Genomic DNA, 21717 nt, shown 5'->3' with positions numbered 1-21717 from the left:
GTGTGTGTGTGTGTGTGTGTGTGTGTGTGTGTGTGTGTGTGTGCACGCACGCACGCCTGCACCTGAATGCGTGCATGTTTGTTATGCTAAGAAGTAGTACACACTATCAGAATTTTCAACTTGAGTCAAACATAACAAACTACTTTTAATCATTGTTATAATATCTGCATAAGTGGAGTCTAGACTGGTTAGTTTGTATTAGCATCAAGTTATAATAATGAAGTAAAATCAAATAGTGATATTTGGAAATCATTTAATATGCGCATTTCAGGTTTGGGTAACATACAATTTATAAATACAGGAGTTAAATGAACTCTTGGAAAATTTTTTTGAATAGTGCAATAACTTTATGCGGTTGTATAGTATACTATGCATGATCTGGCATAGTATGTTATATTTAAGTCTGATTGATTGTCAGATTGTGCATGATATGCAATACAAGCCTGTATAGTATACAATTTCTGTACTATCCAAGCATGAAATTGGAAGTATAACTCCTGTATTCATTAAATTACATATCCTGCTGGTGGCACAAAAAAGTACCCAGTACACTCTGTAAAGTGGTTGACTTTAGGAATGGCATTCAGTGGTAGAAATCATGCCAAAGCAGATATTGGACTATAACGGTCCTCTAATCTGTTAGATCCCATTAAATCCCATGTAACTATAGGAAACATGATAAAATATGACATTATATATATATATATATATATATATATATGTAGATAGACAGATAGGTAGATATAGTGAATTGAGAGAATTTTGATATTTTTAGCATATTGAGTCATCTTGTGGCAACACCCTTGTTGGCTCAGTTAAGTAGATTTAGTATTTGGTTTGAAAACATATTCTACAACAAGCACTTGCTTAATCACGAAGTCTGTTCTGTTGTATTTGACACATTTTGAGTAGATAAAAACTGTTTCTTCAACCTAAGAAATAAGCTTACCAGTTCTAACATCCACACTCTTACTCATCGTCAAGTGGTAATTTTCCTCTTTATAAATTTCATTTAAAATAATATAAAGATTTCCTAATTAAGTAGATCTCATATTTACAGAGAAAGAAATAAGTGTACATTATTCATGTTTTCTGAAGAGCATTAACAATCTCAGAGAAATGGCTTCACCTGAGAGCTGAGACTGGGTCACAAATTCAGCTGTCTGGAAGCTAGCATCATGTTCACAACACCCATCTACTATTTTATTGCAAATTTAAATAATAATTCTTTCTGCTATTAATACAAGTTTTTAAATTTTGTGAAGAGAAAATCGAATAGATAACATCGACCCCAGTGTTCAGCTGGTACATATTTTATCAACCCTTGTAAGGATAAAAAGGTAAAATCAACCTCAATGGAATTTGAATGTAAAGAGTCAGAAGAAATGTCCCTTAGCATTTTATCTGGTGTGTTAACAATTCTGCAAGAATGATGATAATAATCCTTTCTATTAAAGGCACAAAGCCTGAAATTTGTGGGGAGGGGGATAGTAGATTACATCGACCTCAGTGCTCAATTGGTACTTAATTTATTGACCCTGAAAGGATGAAAGGTAAAGTCGACCTCAACAGAATTTGAGCTCAGATGACTAGGCATTTGGCTACCTTAAGAGAGTCATACACACATACACACACACAAACACATAAATGTGATAGGCTTCCATACAACTTCTGGCTACTAAATTCACTCACAAGACATTGAATGGAAGACACTCACCCAAGGTGGTGCACAGTGGGATTGAACCCCAAACCACATAACTGCAAAGTGAGCTGCTTAACCACACAGCCATGCCTTAAAAAGAAAAAGAAAATCTCATTAGACTGTCAGTGATTAATATAAAAGTTTTAGTTCAGCTCAATACTATAAAAAGAGAATGAATGATATTCTTTCCTCTTTTTCAGTAATTAAGTCAAGTGGATTCTTGCCTTGAAGGAATCAAAATTGGGTCACAAAATGGGCTTGCTAAGAGATTTCCCTAATCCTACAGTACATAGCATTTCAGTTATAATAAGGGGAAACTCCACCTCAATTTATTTTGTCATGGATACATTTCTATTTATAGCTTTTAAGATGAGCAAATGTTTTAAGTTTCTCAATTTCAGGATAAATGTGACTTATAAAGTTTGGATAAACACGGAATAAATTCATTAATTAGAATATTAGATTATCAACCAAAGCCAACATGTGTGTGGGCATATACATCTGATCTCTCTCTCTCGATCTCTCTCCATTACATGTGTGTGTGTGTGTGTGTGTGTGTGTGTAGATGGCTAAGTATATGTGTGTGCAGATGAAGATGAGTGCATGTACAGACAGATATATGCATGTGTAGATATGTGGTATGTCTAGAATTCTGGACATCTGAGATGCTCCTAAACATTCAACATCTGGTTGATTAAATGAATGCTATGAGACTTCCTCGAGTTGTTATTAATGGGAGGTCACTCAACAACAACGATGACAAAGTAAACTTTTCTTTTTTGTTGTTTCAACAAGACATTTTAGTGTTTTATTACTTTAAAATTTGTCTGACGATATAAGTTGAGAGGAAGAGATGTGAATTAGAGGTGGTGGTATTTTTAAGCTTTACTCAACCACAGTGGCAGGGTATGTGAGGGTATGAATGTTTAACTTTAATTTAAGAAGGAAAAAAAAAGATGCAGGCACTGCTATGTAATAAGAAGTGAGTTTCTCAACCACATGGTTCCATGTTCAGTCCTGCTATGTGCCTCTTGGTTAAGTGTCTTCAACTATAGTCCTGGGCCAACCGAAGTCTTGAGAGTGGATTCAATAAAGGATTTAGTAAGAGGAAACTGAAAGAAGCCCAACATGTGTGTGTGTGTGTGTGTGTTTTTGTCCCACCTCCATTTGAAAAGCAGTGTTGGTTGGTTACATCCCATAACTTAGTAGTTTGGCAAAAGGGGATTGATATGATGACCACCTGACTGGCCTTCGTGCTGGTGGCATGTAAAAGCACCCACTACACTCTCTGAGTGGTTGGCATTAGGAAGGGCATCCAGCTGTAGAAACTCTGCCAAATCAGGTTGGAGCCTGGTGTAGCCCTCTGGTTTCACCAGTCCTCAGTCAAATCGTCCAACCCATGCTAGCATGGAAAGTGGACGTTAAACAACGACGACGATGATGATGATGATGAGTACCAGGCTTAAAAAGAAATACTGGGGTCGTCCAGTGTCTAAAACAAGTAAAAGATACCAGAGAAATCAGATTGATAAAGTAGAATAGTAATGTGTATTAAAAGGAAATATGGTTGAGAAACAGAAAGAAGTCTAGAGTAAGTGTCATCTAGTTGAAAGGTATTCTGTGAAGTTGACAACCAGTTGCTTTACTTTCTGCCTAGTTTGTTACTGTTTAAATTAATTAGGCTGTTACTACATACATTCTCCTATGGCACCCACTTTTCTATTTATTTATTTATTTATTCATTTATTTATTTGTAAGTGGTGGTGGGAGATAGTGTCATTATAGTGTTATCCTATGAATATTATACTAGTTCTCAGTCAGATGTTTGGAATTTCTGGAATTAACTAAGGAAGGATGTCAGCAATATAGCAGCCATGCATATTAAGCAAACTACACACATACACACACACACACATGCACACACCTACTCATACACACAGGCACACACCTACTCATACACACAAGCACACACACACACACATACATCTACTCACACACAGAACTACTCACACATGCAAGTTATTACCTCCAGTTCAGGTAATAGGTGAAAAGTAAACATGCACATTTATATACACATGCAAAGCTGTGTGTGTGTGTGTGTGTGTGTGTGTGTGCGTGCATTAATCACACACCCACACTTTAGATGTAGATAAACAGATACAAAAACTGCCACGCCTTATCTTATTTCTTACAATATCTGCTAAGTATTACTTCATAAATTGGTTGCAGAGGAACTGAACAATCCTGTTATTTTGGCAACTTCAGTTCCTCTTTCTCCTTTGCCTTTTACTTAATTTCTTTCTTGTATTTGACTGTATAAATTACACCTAGAATCTCTGTACGAGAAACTGTATGAGCCAGAGAAACTAAGATGAAATTCCCTAAATAGGTACTTTGCAAATTGAATGAAACTGTAAACCTTTGATATATTCTTACAACTTAAATTTATTAGACACTGATGCTGCTGTTCACCTAAAAATTTCAATAAATTTGTTGTGTTGCCTAACTTGTGTTGGATATTCAGTTATATAAAGACCCTTTATAACATATATATATATCCATGGATTCAAGGAATAAAAGAAGAAAAAAAAATACCATAGAATTTTCTTTGGCTGATTTAGTCACTTGTTACTGTGGAGTTTTCCCATCTTTTTTCTGTTCAAGGAACCAACATGCCAGCAAAACTCCATAGTAAAAGGTTATTGCATTAGTCTGAATAAACTGTGTGTGTCTGTGTGAATGAATGTGTATGTGTGAGTGTTATCTATGTGTGTGTGTGTGTGTGTATATATATCATCCTCATCATTTAATGTCTGTTCTACATGCTTGCATGGGTGGACGGTTTGATTAGGGCTGGTAAGCTGGAAGGCTGCACTAGACTCCAGTCTGATTGGACATGGTTTTCTACAGTTGGATGCCATTTCTAACGCCAACCACTCTTGAGAGTGTAATGGGTGCTTTTATGTGCCACCAGCATGAGTGCCATTTACATGACACCAGTATCTGCCATGACTGTGATTTTGCTTGGCTTGATGAGTCTTCTTAAGCACAACGTGATGCCAAAGTTCTGTCATTGCCTCACACACACACATACGTAATCTTAGTCATAGACACAACATAGATTTGGCACAGGATATGCATTGTTGACTGATAGTATGACACTTGGCCAACTGCAATTCTCTCATATATTTTACTTGTTTCAGTCCTTCAATTGTGGCCATGCTGGGGCATTGCCTGGAATCTTTAGTTCAATGAATCGATCTCAGTACTTTTGTTAAGCCTGGCACTTATTATACCAATCTCTTTTGCCAAACTGTTATGGGAAGCGTATACACCAACACCAGTTTCAAGTGGTGGTGAGACATCACAAAGATATAGACACCCATACATGACTGACTTCTTTCAGTTTCTGTCCACTAAATCCACTCACAAGGCTTTGGTTAGCCTAGGGTTATAGTAGAAAACACTTGCACAAGATACAAGGCAGTAGGACCGAACCCAGGACCACCATGTGGAAAGTAAACTTTTTACCACACAGCCATGCTACATATATCTGTTTATATTAATATTATATATATATATATATATATATATATATGTAGGCATATATATGTAGGCATGACTGTGTGGTAAAAAAAAACTTGCCTTATAACCACATGGTTCTGGGTTTAATCCCACTGCATGACACCTTGGGCAAGTGTCTTCTAATATAGCCCTGAACTGACCAGAACCTTGTGAGTAGATTTGGTAGATGAAAACTGAAAGAAGCTTGTTATATATATATTTAAATGCGTGTGTGTTTGTCTCCCACCGTCACCTTGATAACTGGTGTTGGTTTGTTTATATACACATAACCTAGTCCTTCAGCAAAAGAGGCTGATAAAATAAGTACCACACCCAGAAATAAGTACAAGGGGCAAATTGTTTGACTAAATCCCTTCAAGGTAATGCCCCAACATGGCCACAGTCCAATGAGTGAAACAAGTAAAAAATTAAAGCTAAAAAAAAAATATATTTTATTGACCCTGGACTAATGAACCTCACTCAATCCCAATCGGATTTGGATTGAGTTCTTAGAGAGACACGTCATTCTATCAAATCAAAATACTCTCTAACCAAACTTTGTTTTTTGGTTTTTTGTTTATGTAAGGATATTTTGTGAAATATATATTGCTAGCATGTGTCCAGAGTTGTGATGAAAACTGGTTCTGATTCATCAAATCAGTGTACTTTAGAAATTCTTTTGTTATCTCAACTAATTGAAAAGATTATGAATCCATCTTGTAAGATGTGACCCTGAAACACTGCAAGTTTCCTATCAAGTATTGCTCTTCCCAAGAGCTGTATGCATTCGTTTGGACACTTTCTAACTCTGTTTGCCTACTACAGACTCCTATCTAATAACACACGCACACACACACATACATATACATATACATAATATAAACACACACCTCTACACAGTTTGCTAACATCTCATATTCTTTTCATTTGTTATTAATAAAATTGTAAGGTATATTGGCCCTTTTTATCCATTTATTTTGGTTAACATTATGAATAGGGTTTTTAACAATAATTGTCCCTATCTGATCTGCTAGATCTATTTTATGTTTCTTCTTGGCCCATAAAGCCAAATGAATTTGACACCCCTAAAGTAAATGTTCCTTCATTGAGATAAATCTGTTAACAAAGTGCGTTTTTAGTCTATGGTAACAGTATTTTAACTCCTCTGTTGTAGAACTTCTATATATGTTCTCTGGTGCTCAAGGGTGAAATTTCGCATGCATTCATATTTGAAACTGCTCACTGAAAAGTCTCTGAAAATCCATATGAAAAATTGGTTTGAATCTTCTGACCAAAAACAGTAAATTAATATAAGTCGCATGCCTACAAATTTGTAAATTTAAAGAAAATTTCATTATTTTATCAGGGCTGCTATACCTGGTGGGTTCTTTTGGACTTTCTATACATCTTTGGTAATAAAATGGTTTCTCACTGCTGTTCACAACTATTGTTCTGGTACAGAGGTTCCACAACCTTTTGAGCTGCTTCACAATTTTCTGCTATAATCTTACCCCTTCCTCTTACATTTTCTTCCTACCTTCATTATAAGAAACTGTTTATAATGCTAGTTTGCATGGTACTATAAAAGATAACACAGTCAAAAACTGTAATAATTTCATTTTGTAATTTATTGATAATTCCATTTCACACCCATACAGATATATATATGTAATATGGCACATTAAGTAGTCAACCCTTCACTAGGTGTCACTAGTAGTTCTAGAGTATAGTTGTTTTTACATAGTTTTGTATATAATAGTTAAATCATGGTTATTTTGAGGTATAAAACAGCTGTTATGCAATTTCCCAAGTTTTTATTATTTTTTTCTCAAAATATTATAGATATTCTGGGGTGCAACAGCTGTTATTTGATATATTTATCAATAAATAGATGCTCATTAACCAAATTTCACTAGTGTATATTTGCATATATTGATTTAGATTATTCATGTTCACCACTGAATCACACAGATAAGTCTAGAGGCCATTTTATCAACTTTTAATTAATTTAGAGTTAATAAATTTCACAGTGTAAAGATGTACCTGACAAATATATTTTCTCACCTCCAGGAAGACAAAAGGTGCATCAGAATGTAAACTCAGAAAACAAGGTACCAAACTTGAACTCAGCATTGTTTTTAGATCAGATATCAACTAGAATACCCAACATGTTTACTGCTTTAGTCTAAAATATATATATATATAAACTCTAAAAAAAAGATAATACCTGGATGTTACTGCCCATTATATACCCTCACATTTACCCATTGTCTCCTCTTCTACTCCTTGTACTATGATATTCATAATAAAAAAGGAAACCCAAAACCTCTCATATTAACCCTTTTGTTACTATATTTCTGTTGTTTCTTTCAATTAATTTTAAATATAGCAAAGAATTTAACAAAATAACTTAGTTATCATTAAGCTAGTGCTAGGAACATAAATTTTGACTAAGGTTTGGTGGAAGATTTTAATTCAGAACTTTTGAAAACAAGACATTTGTACTACAGAGCCAGAGGCAGTTTCAGCCAGTTTGGTATCAAAAAGATTAAATATCTGCAACCCTGCCACCTCCATCACCTATATCTTGCTGCCCCCACTTTGTCTATCCTTCCAAATCAGGATGCTCGACTAAGAGGGCTTTCGTTCTGATAGCCTTTACCCACTGTCCCCAATTCTTTTTTACCATGTTCTCTTAGGTGTGTTATCTTGAGGATATTCTCTGGTTTTTCGCCATCACCTTATCTCTCATTCATGCACCAATCTCCTTACCTGTAACTAAATCTCTGACTCAACCCACTATTCTTATCACTTCCTAACTCATCCTTTCTCTCACATTAAACTACCACTTCCTACTCTCTTCCCTAATTCTATCTCTTTAGACACTTGCTTACCACCCTTACTCAGCAATAAAGCTGTGTTCCAGTAAAAACCTGTGAGTAGTTATGTAGCTCATTTACAGCAACAGACCTGTTCTGCTCTAGCCCTTTTTCTCATACATTTAGCCCTCATTTCCTAGCATAATGTTACCTACCAGGGTTCATAGTGTTTTGTGAGCTGCATGATAACTTCAGTAGTGCTGCTGCTATGAAAAAAGTAATCAGTACATACTGAAAAATAATTGGTGTGGAGAAGGGCATCCAGTCATATATACCATACCAAAGCAGGCACTGGATCATAATGCAGTTCTTGGGTTCATTGAATCCTGTCAAATCATCCAACTCATTTTAGAATTGAACATGGACTTTATGATTAAATGATATTAAACCAGCAAGCTATTTGTAGCATATATTAACAAGGTGCATTTTAAATTCTTATGAGTTCAATATGAAATTATTCCTCTGCTACAGTGCCCTGACATATAACCTTTTCAAAACCAACCCACAGACCATCACTGGTTCTATGACACAAACTTCTTATTTTGAAGTGATCCAAATCTTCCATCCAAATTCTTATTAGTTTATGTTCCAAACATCAACCAAAATTATTTTACTAAATTCTTCATCATTTTAGAAATTAGTTAAAGCAAAAGGTACCACATTTCAACAGAAATATAGTAACAAATGGGTTAAAGAGCCCTGTCAGGAACTACTGGGTACAGCAAGAAACCCAGATTTTTAGGCTCATTACATTAATAAACTTACAATATTAGGTAAAATGGAAATAATTTTTGAAAAGGTTGTGAGAGAATAAACAGTAAAGAGTGGCATTCATTGATATGTCTTTGAATGCTTTTATTGAAAAAGGGTGAAAGATACTGCTTTATTTCATCAATATATTTCATTGATATATTGTTTGTAAAGTTTTATAGTTAATCCTTATTTTGATTATTTCCTTTTTGCATAACAGTTGGATAATCCACAGGTAAGCATGTTAACTCACATATGCGCGCACACGTATATATATGTTGTAGTTATCATATCATTTCACCGAAATGACCTTTTATGATTATCTTCAGTCTATTTTTATCATTTTATTTTAAATCAAGTTTGTGATCAACAAAAAGATATGCAACTATTATTTGTATCAGGCTCTTTCTAGGTTAAAAACTGTTTTCTGGAGGATTATCTGTTAAATAGATGACTGCACTTAGCTTTTAACTAATGTATTGAAAGAAGTTTAGTATAAGCCACCGTTTAAGCATTAAAAGCTTATAAATGTATATTTAACCATGTTTTAATTGAGTGTGACAAACCTTGTTAAGTAATTTATAAAGTCAGTTTGAAAACCTGTTTCCATTCATGATTGCAGCCATTTTCTACATAATTGTTCTTGAGAAAAGCATGAACTTTATATAACTTTGTTTCTCCTCTTTTATGAATTTAATACTGTATATATATATATATATATATATCATCATCATCATCATCGTTTAACGTCCGCTTTCCATGCTAGCATGGGTTGGACGATTTGACTGAGGACTGGTGAAACCGGATGGCAACACCAGGCTCCAGTCTGATTTGGCAGAGTTTCTACAGCTGGATGCCCTTCCTAACGCCAACCACTCAGAGAGTGTAGTGGGTGCTTTTACGTGTCACCCGCACGAAAACGGCCACGCTCGAAATGGTGTCTTTTATGTGCCACCCGCACAAGCCAGTCCAGGGGCACTGGCAACGATCTCGCTCGAAAATCCTACAGGAGCCAGTCAGGCGGTACTGGCAACGGCCACGCTCAAAATGGTGCATCTCATGTGCCACCCGCACAAGAACCAGTCCAGGGGCACTGGCAACGATCTTACTTGGCTTGCCGGGTCTTCTCACGCACAGCCCATTTCCAAAGGTCTCGGTCCGTAGTCATCGCCTCGGTGAGGCCCAATGTACGAAGGTCTTGCCTCACCACCTCATATATATATATAAATGAATTTATTTGAAGAATGCACTGTTGTATAAGTTTATAAATTGAAGTCTGCTTCCAAATATTTAACTCAAAGTAAACTAGATAACAAAAGCTTAATTGATTATTTATCTTCTTTATATAAAACACCTTAATTAAAATATTGAGCAATCATCTACTTAACAAAAGAAGAACTGCATAATGACCTTCATTTCAAACAAATTCTTAAATAATTCTTGTCTTTTTCTCAATAATTAATCGAGTTTCCTGATTCTGTTTTACTGTATCTTTTTATTTTGTTCTTATAATGTGTTACAATTATATCATTTTCATGCCAGCATGGGTAGAATGGTCCTGCAAATTCATATAATTTTGCATTTATCTACATTTTCATATTATCACCCAATTAGTTTTGAAATAGTTAGTGATGTGTATTTTCAGCTGGGTTGATTGAAACAAAGTGTCATTAATAAACTGTTGGTTTCAAAACTAAGCAATGGTTTAATTCATGTGTTTGTGTCCCTGTCCCCTTAATACTGTACAATAAACACTTAAACTATGGGACTACTACAAGTAATTATTTTACACTTCCTGATGTTATTTTGTACCACCCTATGATGTAATTCTGTAATTCATAGCTCCTTTCTAATTAGTACAGTATTTTGGGGTGCTCTAAAAAGATTACATACTTCTGTCAGTCATCTGTTTTTATGCATGTAAATTTTATTTTTTCATGGCTAAAGTGTCTTGTAGGCAAGCTTGTTAATAGGCTACATGTGACGGGTCATGAATTTCAATTTTACAGCATATATTTTATTAGTAGGAAAATATTTTATTCTTAGTGGTGTGGAAATGAAGCGTACTGACCATGAGAATGAAATAACTTGAATATTGTTTTATAAGACTAATACTAGTGTTTAAATAACAATATACTATGTTTAGTAAAAACAAAAAGTGTGTTATATTTAGAAACAGTAAAGGTGTGTACTACTAGCACACTTTGAATATGAGTTCATTCTCATTTGCCCTGTCTGGCAGATATTACCCATTAGATAAGCATTCTAAGTGGATTGTCTTGGCACTACAGAAACTTTGAACTTAGAAGCTATCTGGTCTTAGACCATACATCTGCAAACTTAATTATCTTATCCCTGATAGTGTGACTCTTGGTTTGTATTTGGAGCAGTTATAAACTCTGAGAAATTTAAGCTCCATAAAAAAAAGCCCCATCAATAAAATGTTTTAGAGACAAATGTTATGAGTTATCTTTTTAGCTAAAGTTTAACATTGGATTGTGAAATGAATTAGTTATTGAGCTTTAGGGTAAGAAAATCCAGATCAGTATCTGTTCATTTGGTCTAACTTTAACCCTTTAGTACTTAAACCGGCCATATCTGGCTAAAATAATCTACCTGTTTTATGTTCAAACTAGTCAGATATGGTCATTCATAGCTACCTTATTGTGTCATTTTAAAAATAAACAATCACATAATTGAAATCTCAAAGCCATGAAATGATGCAAGATTAATTTTACATGGTGTGAATACATAAGCTTTACATTTGACAGAATAATCTGAATGCTAAAGGGTTAAAGAGAGTGGAATAATGAATAGTAAAGTCTTGATGAAATGTTTCTTTAGGCTCTTTTTGACTTGATAACTCAGAAGTTTGTTCAGATGTGTACAAAATGTAGGAGCTTTTAAGTGTACTAGTTCATCTTTTGGAAGAGATTATGTGGGTGAAACCTTGGTTGTCCGAGAGACTTGATAAATTTATTTTTATGGCACAATTCCATTTTTCTTTGATGGAGACAGTGCACAGGTAAGTGAATTAAAAGTAAGAATTTTTTTACTGGCATTCTTAATACACCCCATTTCCTAATGACACACCCATTTTTAAAAGAAAATTTGCCTGTTTCCTTTATGTATTTTGGTTTAGCATTGGATTCTTCCAGAACAAACTTGACATGTTGCATGGATTTCTATATCACATTATATTTTGCATATTTTAATCATATTACTTCAGCATGTATGCACATTTGCACAGTATGGTTTGAACCTTAATTAATAACCTTGCATTCTATGTTGTAACACCATTTAATTCATTATCTTTTTCTCCACAACATGATCTACAGCTTATGTCTATGTTTCATTAAAAAGACTATTTCCTTTTCTAATAATTTCTGTTGATATCCTACTTGAAATTCCTAAACAACAGAAATATATTAACTTACCCAATGATATGAATCCTTTAACTATCTAATTCTTTTTTAAGACATCTACCTATCACACTAAAGTGGCAAAGGGTATATGACTAAGGAAGAAAAGTTGTTGCAGGTTTCAGAAGATATTCATATATAAAATGTCTTTAATTATGAATCAGAAGGGGAAGATTTTTGAGTTTTGATCTTTCATCTGTGTGAATAAAACCTGTTCATTTTTGTTAAGTTATTCTTTCATTCTAATAAACAAACACTTCCAGCAACATAGTGTGACATAGTAAATTATATGAAGGCTTCTGACTATGCAGACTATACAATGATGGGAGATAATAGAAATTTCTGTACTGCATACAGAATTGAAATGGCATGATTATCCAACAGGAGAGCAATATTATTTATATTTCCTTATTAGGAGGTGAGCTGGTAGAATTGTTAGTGCATTAGAAAAATGCTGTTGAGCATTTTTCCAACTGATTCTCTGTTTTGAGTTAAATATTGTTGTAGTCACCGCTACTCTTCATCCTTTCAGGATGTACTTGGCCCCCATGTAATTGATGTCTCCTCCTTCCAGAATTGCTACCTTTAAACCCTGCAATAGACTGGTGGTTCATTCAGGGAGAATGTTGTGATTCTCAGTCACTTATAAACCATGGAAACTGAGTAACAGGTCTAATGGAGTTCTATGGGTCAAGAACAAAATATCTTTATAGTAATTAGTTGGCAAAGTTGAGGTACTTTCTATTTACTTTTGATTGTCATTTCTTTATTTTATTAATTCCATCATTTAATTGGACTAATTGTCTATTTGAAATAATATTTTTTGTAAAAGAAACTCACTGTCAATAAATTATTTCTTGACATCAGTATCATATTTGTGCTGGCCAGCCTCCTTTGATAAGCCTGGAGATCTGACTGAACTACATTTAGATGTTACTATCATTGAATTTCTTCTAGTGAAGTAAGATATCCACCTGATGGTGAATCTTTGGAAATGATGAGCTTATCTTAGAACACTGTAGTACAGTAGCCATTCTATGATGACAGTCATCAGAAATGAGGATCAGATCAATAACAGGTGTAACAAATGTCATTGGAAACTCTGATATGGGACCAGATATTTGTTTCTTATATTGGCACAAGGCCAGCAATTTTGAGGACAAGTAGTTAGTTGGTACCACTAACCAGTGCTTGATTGGTATATTATTTCATTGGATGAAGGGCAAAGTTGATTTAGCATGATTTGAACTCAGAATGTAAGGGCCTGCAACAAACACTGCAAAGCACTTTTTCCAAAGCTCTAACAAGTCTGCCAGTCATAAAGCAGCTTCTTATTTCTTTCTCCGGGAGCATAAGAACATGTCATTTCCGAAATGTCAGTTAACACCATACTTGTTAATTATATAAAATAGTAAGCTGTTTTGTAAAAGTAGATGAATTCAACCAGTAGGAATTAAATGTCTTTGCCATAGATATATTGCAACAGTTGTGATAGGTTATTATTTTGGTAATTTGGCATGAAAATGATTCATTCTCTTTCACTTAAAGTGGAGCCCAACATTGCTGTAATTCTTTATGTAACCATGATAAGACAGTATATTGAATGAGTATATAATGTTAATAATATTTCTTTTTTGGCAAGTGAATTGACCTGAGACTGTGTGTAGAAACTGAAGCAATTACATTATGGAGAAGTTATCTTAGCCATTTAAGAATTCATGAAATGTTATATTAATCTTTTTTTTATAAGGTGCCAACATTTTTGTTGCTCTTCTGCAATTTGATGCAGTTCCACTGCTTTGCTAAAAATCAATCACTGATGAGTTTTTATAAACCTCAGGGTTTTTATTTTAAAATGTTTGACTGTGGATTCACTGCATAGTTGCTGTCAGGTCTTTTGACATGGGCTACCATTGGTCCCTTTTAGGTTCCTCTACTTTTCTCTTTCAGCCTATCAAAAGGTCAACCATGAAATGTATTATATAGACTTACAGGTCAAAAAACAAAGTAAAAACAAATCTGAGGCTTATAAAACTCATCAGTAACAGATTTTCAAAAGAGCAGTGGAATTAGCAGTTACCAGGTGACAGAATTACAATGAAAAGTGAATATAGCAAAATTTGTGTTCTTAAATGACTTTTCTATAATGAAATTCTATTGTTTTTATTTCCTTTAAATATTTCTTTCTCTGAAGTTATTTTGACAGCATTGATTAATTTGAATTCTTTAAACTTTTCTAAACATCTAATCAGTTATTCCCAAACTTATTTGTCTCTCTGCTATTCCTCACTGCAGGTCATAAACTGTGCCATATTAAAAAAAAATTATCCACTTCCTGGCTCTACACTAACCACTTTTCTCAGTCCTTCAGCCCCAGACTGTTATCCTTCTGGAATTCTCTCTCTGCTCATGTTTTACCTGCAACCATCAACTTGTAACTATTCAAGAAGAATGTTAACTACAATAATCTTGATGGTCTTGGAAAGTCATGGCTATAGCTTCTTCCTCCTCCCTGCCCCAAAATAATTTTTAAAAAACAGCAATTTCCAGGATTCTATAGCAATTTGTAAAGTGCAACAATTTCACATTTTATTCAAGGGAAAACATCACCTCCTTGGCAACCACTGGTCTAATTGGTTCCTTTGCTTGTTGATGCTGTTTTCTTTGTCTAATTGACTGATTTCTTCATTCCCATTGTTTTTGACAGCTGCATGAGGAGTTGAAGTTACCAAAAGAAGAACGTGAGGCCTCACGTGTTCGCCGTGCAAAAGACCACTCTGAAGGTGGTAAAAAAGCTGTTGTAGAATTTACTGCATCAGGAGTGGCTGTACTGGAGAGTGAAAAGAAGGTCCGAGTTGGTATTAGGAGAACTGGTAAAATGGATATTCCTGTGCAAGTAAGGTAAGTTGTACAACTTGGCATGACATTTTCTTGTGAATAAATAAGAGACACCTGTAAGTGGGCATGTTTTGGGTTCAAATTATTGTATTAGCTATTTCTATATAATAGACATTCCATTTCATGTAAAATAGAAGTATTCAGAGAACAATTCAGACACATGACAAACAGTTAGTTTTAACATATTTAATAGGTAGTATGAAAAACAGTAGCTTGTGTTATGAGCACTCAAAAGTTAACTAGAAATAATTAAGCAGTGAGTTAAAAAAACAACGTTAATCAGTAATTGATGCTATTTTAATTTTCTTCTGCAAGTATGGAAAATGATTCGAAACCTATTTTGGCCTTATTATGAACACAACAATGAAGCATAACTGTCATCATACTTGGTGACATGATTCTTTCAACAATAATCAAAAACACACAATTGTACGTTGGTTTGTGAAGGAAAATGAAATTATCTAAAGAATAAATAATCCAGATGTCATCAGCATCATCTTTATGCTGCCTTTTCTACACTTGCATCGGTTGTATGGTTAATTTTCAGCACAAATTCTCTCCCCTTGGTATGGTCTTTTGTCATCTGTGTGTGGTTCAATATCCCGAAATATCCTTTACTCTACCTATGTCTTCTTCGGTTTTCCTCCCTTCTGCTTGTTTTCTGTAGTGTCTCTCCTTTACAGGATTCATTTACTTGCATTTCTTTTAGTGCTGCAACAAGGAATAGCAACCAGTATCTCAGCCTATGCACCTCAGCCAGGCAATGATAAGCAACTGAGACCTTTGGAAATATGCTGTGCTTGAGAAGACCCAGCAAGTGAGATCGTAGGTGTGGCTGATGCAAGTGTTGCATAACTGGCCCACTTAAAAGCACTCTTCAGTCGTTGGGCGATATGCCATGCTTGTGAAGACCTGTTGCAGCATGTGAAATTGTAGTCGTGGTTGATGCCAGTGTTGCTTGACTGGCACCCATGCAGGTGGCATGCAAAAAACACCATCCGAGTGTGGCTGATGCCAGTGCTGCCTGATTTCCACCTGTGCCAGTGAAACGTAAAATGTACCATTTGAGTGTGGTTGGTGCCAGTGCCACCTGACTGGCATCCATGCTGGTGGCATGCAAAAAGCACCATTCAAGCTTGGCAGATGCCAGTGTTGCTTGACTGGCATGTAAAAAGCACCCACTACACTCTTGGAGTGGTTGGCGTTAGGAAGGGCATCCAGCTGTAGAAACCTTGCCAAATCAGATTGGAACCTGGTGCAGCCTCCTGGCCTACCAGATCTCAGTCAAACCATCCAACCCATGCCAGCATGAAAAGCAGATGTTAAACAACGATGATGATGATACACATACCAATACATTCTTCTTTTGCATCACCTTTACCTTTGTAGCAGTTGACTATTGTGCTGTTTCACCAGTCATTGGGTATGACTCCTTTCTGTATCACATGGTTAACTATACAGGTGACTAGGCTATAGCCAACACCGCCAGATATTTTGAGCATCTCTGCAGTGATTCCTGGTGGGCCGGGGGCTTTCCCTGTCTTCATATTCTTAATTGCTTTATCTACCAAGGTACTGTCAATTCGGATAGCTGGCCCCTCTGTTGGATCGACATTCAGCAGACTCTCTTTCTCCCATTCATTTTCTTTATTTAGCAACCTTTTATAGTGGCGTGTCCAAACCTCTCTCTGTGCAGCCTCGTTTGGTGCAAGTGAACCATCATCCATGCGGACACATTCTCAATATTTTTCTGTTAGCTCTATATTATGTACCCTTTCAGGTAGACAGTATAGAGTTCCTATTTGCTCCTTATCTGCGTATGGAGTGTGGTCTTTGATAAATTGACCTTTGGGCTTCTCAATTCTAAACTCCGATCCCTGTTTGGAACTTCCCTTCATCAGCATTCAGAAGTTACTATGTACAACCAGTTTTGAACTCCTATCATAGGTTCAAGCACTATAATAAGCAGTGGGGAACTGAAAACCAAGACTTGATGGTTATCTAAATTGTTGAGTTGTTAATAACTATTACTTGCTGAGAGACCCCCTGTACAATTTAATACCCCTTTAAATTCTTTCTGAAACATCTCTATTCCTGATAAAACCAGTTCTGTGTATATACCAACATGTATAGAAGTAGTACGTCTCTCCTGGTTTTTCTGTGTACTTGATTTGTTGATCATGTGTTTTTACCTCATCTGTATTCTGTATTTACTGTAGGTTAATATTAGCCTCATTGTAAACTTTCTAAGTCTAGTTTACAATATTTACTGTGGTTTACTTATGTGTTTTCCATCCAGGAAGAATCAGTCAACTCCCCAGTAGTCTCCCTTCCTCCTCTCATGTTTTACAGTTGTACTGAAATCAATCATATTTTTTGATGATTTCCCAAGCAAATGTTATTGTTTCATTAGATATATTTCATAAGTTATTTCCCATCAGACTATAGATTCTTCATCCTATTTAACAAAAGTAAACAATTAAGCACTGAACTAGATGCTTTATTCTTGTCACACATATTTCTTTTGATTGATGCATGCAGATTTATTAACTGGTGTCCATTTAATCTATTTAGAGTTGAAACAGTTCCTGGCACTGCTACACCAGGTAGTGATTATAAACCTTTGAATGAAATCATCCAATTCCAAGAAAATGAAATGTTACGCACTGTCTATGTGGAGATTATTGATGACTTTGAATGGGAACCTGATGAGTTTTTCTTTGTTCAGTTGTCACTTCTTCCTGACAACACTGAAGTCACTCTTGCTAAAAATTATATCATGCAAGTGACAATCATTAATGATGACGGTAGGTTATGTACTCTATTCATATCTTTAAATGCACACATTTTCTTTTTTGTTATATTTTGGGATGGTCATTTTTTTTTCTTGCCAAATAGACACATGCACTATATATTCATCCTTCACTTGTTTATTGTTGTTCTTATTTTATTCCCATTGGAAACTTTTTGTCCCATATCCTGTAACCTCTTCAGCAACTCTCCACCTCACATACCTCCTTCTGTTCTGTCTGGTCCATTTCGTTTTTTTATTTTCCAACGAAATGCTTTTCACCTTATTTTCTTTTACATCACAATTTCGTGTACCCTCTGACAGTCAAAATCATTTGTTCACTGTATTTCCAACACCAAGAGTGACAGAGAAATATCTATGTAACTTAGTGTAGAACAAATATGAACAGGGGACTTTGTTTGAAGAGAACTAAGTTTTCAATGTTTTCATATCCTTCATTAAAAGATATTAACAAATGATTTACATATATACATGTAAAATATGACTGGCTTTCACAGTTTCTGTGTAGCAAATTCCACTCATAACTTGAGAAAATAAGCCCCCCTCCCCCATGCACCAAGATGCTGTGCAGTAGTATCAAATTTAGAATCATATGGTTTTAATACAAACTTCTTAACCAGACAACCATGTCTGTGTCCTTAAGTATAAATATAAAGAAGGTTGAGAACGATCAGAGAAGTACTATTTTAGTTTCTCACGTTATACATTTTCACCTGCATGTGGGAAGCAAAAGAGTGAATTTGCCTAGAAATGTTGTTTCTGAGTTCTGCTCATCATCATTTGATGTCCATTTTCCATGCAGGCATGGGTTGGACGGTTTGACAGGAACTGACCAGCTGAAGGACAGTTCAGGCTTCATGTCTGTTTTGGCATGGTTTCTATGGCTGGATGCCCTTTCTAACACCAACCACTTTACAAAGTGTACTGGGTGCTTTTACACAGCATTGGCATGAGTGCTTTTTATGTGGCACCAGCACCTATGAACCTACAAGATAAGGGATGCTCAGCTGGAGAGGGTTGCAGGAGATGAACCAAAAGGCAAGGGCAACCATGCTTTTACTCAGCTTGCTCTGTCTTTTCAAGCACAGCAAACTGTCAGGTGTCCCAGCTTCCCTGTCATCTCCTGTATGAATCTCAATGTCTGTAGATCCTTTCTCACCATTTTGCCCTATGCCTTCCTGGGTCTACCCCTTCCATATATTCCCTCTACAATTAGAAATTGGCACCTCTTGATGTAACTGTCTTCATTGACTGTATTTTGCATAATCATTTTCTGGTCTTCTTTTTCTCCTAGATTCCTTTATTCATATGTTTTTATTGTATGTATTGTATTATAGTTCTATATTTAAGAGATGAGGAATTATGTACATTATTTACAATTGGCGGATATTTGTCCTCATTTTGTTTGTTATTAACACAATGTTTCGGCTGATATACCCTCCACCTTTATCAGGTGTCTTGGGGAAATTTTCAACCTGGGTCCTCATTCCTAAGGTATTTTTCAATGTTGTTATTATTATTATTATTATTATTATTATTATTATTATTATTATTATTCAGGTCACTGCCTGGAATTGAACTTGGAATCTTGGGGTTTAAGAGCACGGGCTACTAACCCCAAGATTCTGCATTCGATTCCAGGCAGTGATCTGAATAATAATAATAATAATAATAATAATAATAACAACATCGAAAAATACCTTAGGAATGAGAACCCAGGTTCAAAATTCCCCCAAGACACCTGATGAAGGCTGGAGGGTATATCAGCCAAAACGTTGTGTCAACAACAAACAAGATGATTCACCATGCATAGTGTCCATAGCCAAGAAATGTATTTCTCACTGGCCCTTGACTGCCATAAGTATCCTTTGGGCAAAAGAGAAGGTAGCTGGGAGCCTTTGTGGAAATAACTGCTGGAAATAACAAACAAAACTGCTTCAAATACTATAGAAGGACAGATAAGATATTGCCGTGTTAGATATACTGTCTGAATAATAGATGGGATTGTTGCAGCTCTGTGTTTTTAACATACAGAGTCTCTTAAAAGAAGCCTCTCTCAAACAAAATTTCACAGCAAGCAGGATTCTATGTTTGTATATAACTTATGTCATATATACATCATTATTGTAATGTAATGTTGCTTCAAGTGTGTATATTGATTTAATTTTAACCTGGCCAACTTTCACATATACCAAAGAATGTTTTGTTTACTGACTGCCATATTGGAACAAAGATTTCATCTTGGTCCAGAGTGTCTGAGTGTGGTTGTTACCGAGGAGGTTGAAACACTACTAATGACATTCTGAGTGAGCTCTGTATTATTAATACTTAAAAGCTAAGAGAAGTTTCTCTGAGACAATATATCACAACCAGCACTGTTCTACATTTGTATATACATTGTGTTATACACATTGATATTTTTATCTAAAAGCTGTTTTAAGATTAGATTTTCATCTATTGCTGTTTCATAAAATGTCAATCATGAAAAAATTTTAATAAAATTTTTGCAGTCATAAGAAAAACATTGAAAAAAAAATAAGACTCCAAAAATCTTTAGCTTCTTTTAAATCAAGAGTTAATGAAATGCTTACTTAGTTAATTATCTTCTTCCCAGTAGCACACAAATAATATAATATACAAAGGTTTATTGAATCTATTATATACATAATCTGATGAAACTCTCCATTGTTATTTGATCAAAAGCAAATTGTTCACATTTCAGAACCTGGAGTCTTGGAGTTCACCAAACCAAGTGTTCTTGTCACTGAAAGCTCTCGGAAAGTAAAAATTCCTGTAAAAAGATCAAATGGAGCTGATGGACATGTCAGTGTAAAATGGAAGACAAAGGACATGACAGCTCATGCTGGTGTTGATTATTTTGGTGGAGAAGGTGAACTTACCTTTGAAAATGGCGAAATTCTTAAGAACATTGAAGTCTTTATTTATGATACTAAGGTAAATTTACTTTTTTAATTAATACAATCTATTTAAAAGAAGCAATATAACTTTGCTTTGAACCAGTTAAAGGTTGGGGGACAAGAAGGACATCTGACACAAAAAACATCTGCCTCAACAAATTCCATTAGATTTAATCAAGCATAGAAAAATAGACTTCAAAACGATGATGAGTGTATTTTTCTAAAATCTTTCGAGCGAGATCGTTGCCAGTGCCCCTGGACTGGCTCTTGTGTGGGTGGCACATAAAATACACCATTTTGAGCGTGGCCGTTGCCACTACTGCCTGACTGGCCTTTGTGCGGGTGACACGTAAAAGCACCCACTACACTCTCTGAGTGGTTGGCGTTAGGAAGAGCATCCAGCTGTAGAAACTCTGCCAAATCAGATTGGAGGCTGGTGTTGCCATCCGGTTTCACCAGTCCTCAGTCAAATCGTCCAACCCATGCTAGCATGGAAAGCGGACGTTAAATGACGATGATGATAAAACAGTAAGGCGAAGCTGGAAACGATCGCACTCAAATGGTGCTTTTTACGTGTCAAATATTATATATCTTATTTATTAGGCGCAGGAGTGACTGTGTGGTAAGTAGCTCGCTTACCAACCACATGGTTCTGGGTTCAGTCCCACTGCGTAGCATCTTGGGCAAATGTCTTCTACTATAGCCTTGGGCTGACCAAAGCCTTGTGAGTGGATTTGGTAAACAGAAACTGAAAGAAGCCCGTCATATATAT

At 35.4% G+C, this 21717-nt stretch overlaps 1 protein-coding gene across 7 annotated transcripts in view; it reads left to right on the top strand.

Annotated features, from left to right (window-relative positions):
• Positions 1–21717, top strand: part of LOC106881123 (sodium/calcium exchanger 3) — a 120739-nt gene that overhangs the window by 91677 nt on the left and 7345 nt on the right. For 5 of the 7 annotated variants that reach the window (XM_014931376.2, XM_052966963.1, XM_014931377.2 and 2 more), the window contains 4 exons: positions 9116–9130; positions 15025–15218; positions 17790–18022; positions 20750–20982. In XM_014931376.2, coding sequence (XP_014786862.1) covers positions 9116–9130; positions 15025–15218; positions 17790–18022; positions 20750–20982 — 675 coding nt within the window. The remainder of the gene's footprint in view (positions 1–9115; positions 9131–15024; positions 15219–17789; positions 18023–20749; positions 20983–21717) is intronic. The other 2 variants (XM_014931381.2, XM_014931379.2) reach the window with 1 other exon arrangement.

Source organism: Octopus bimaculoides, chromosome 4, assembly GCF_001194135.2.
Source record: "Octopus bimaculoides isolate UCB-OBI-ISO-001 chromosome 4, ASM119413v2, whole genome shotgun sequence".
NCBI lineage: Eukaryota > Metazoa > Mollusca > Cephalopoda > Octopoda > Octopodidae > Octopus > Octopus bimaculoides.
This window is presented reverse-complemented; position numbering and strand designations above follow the sequence as displayed.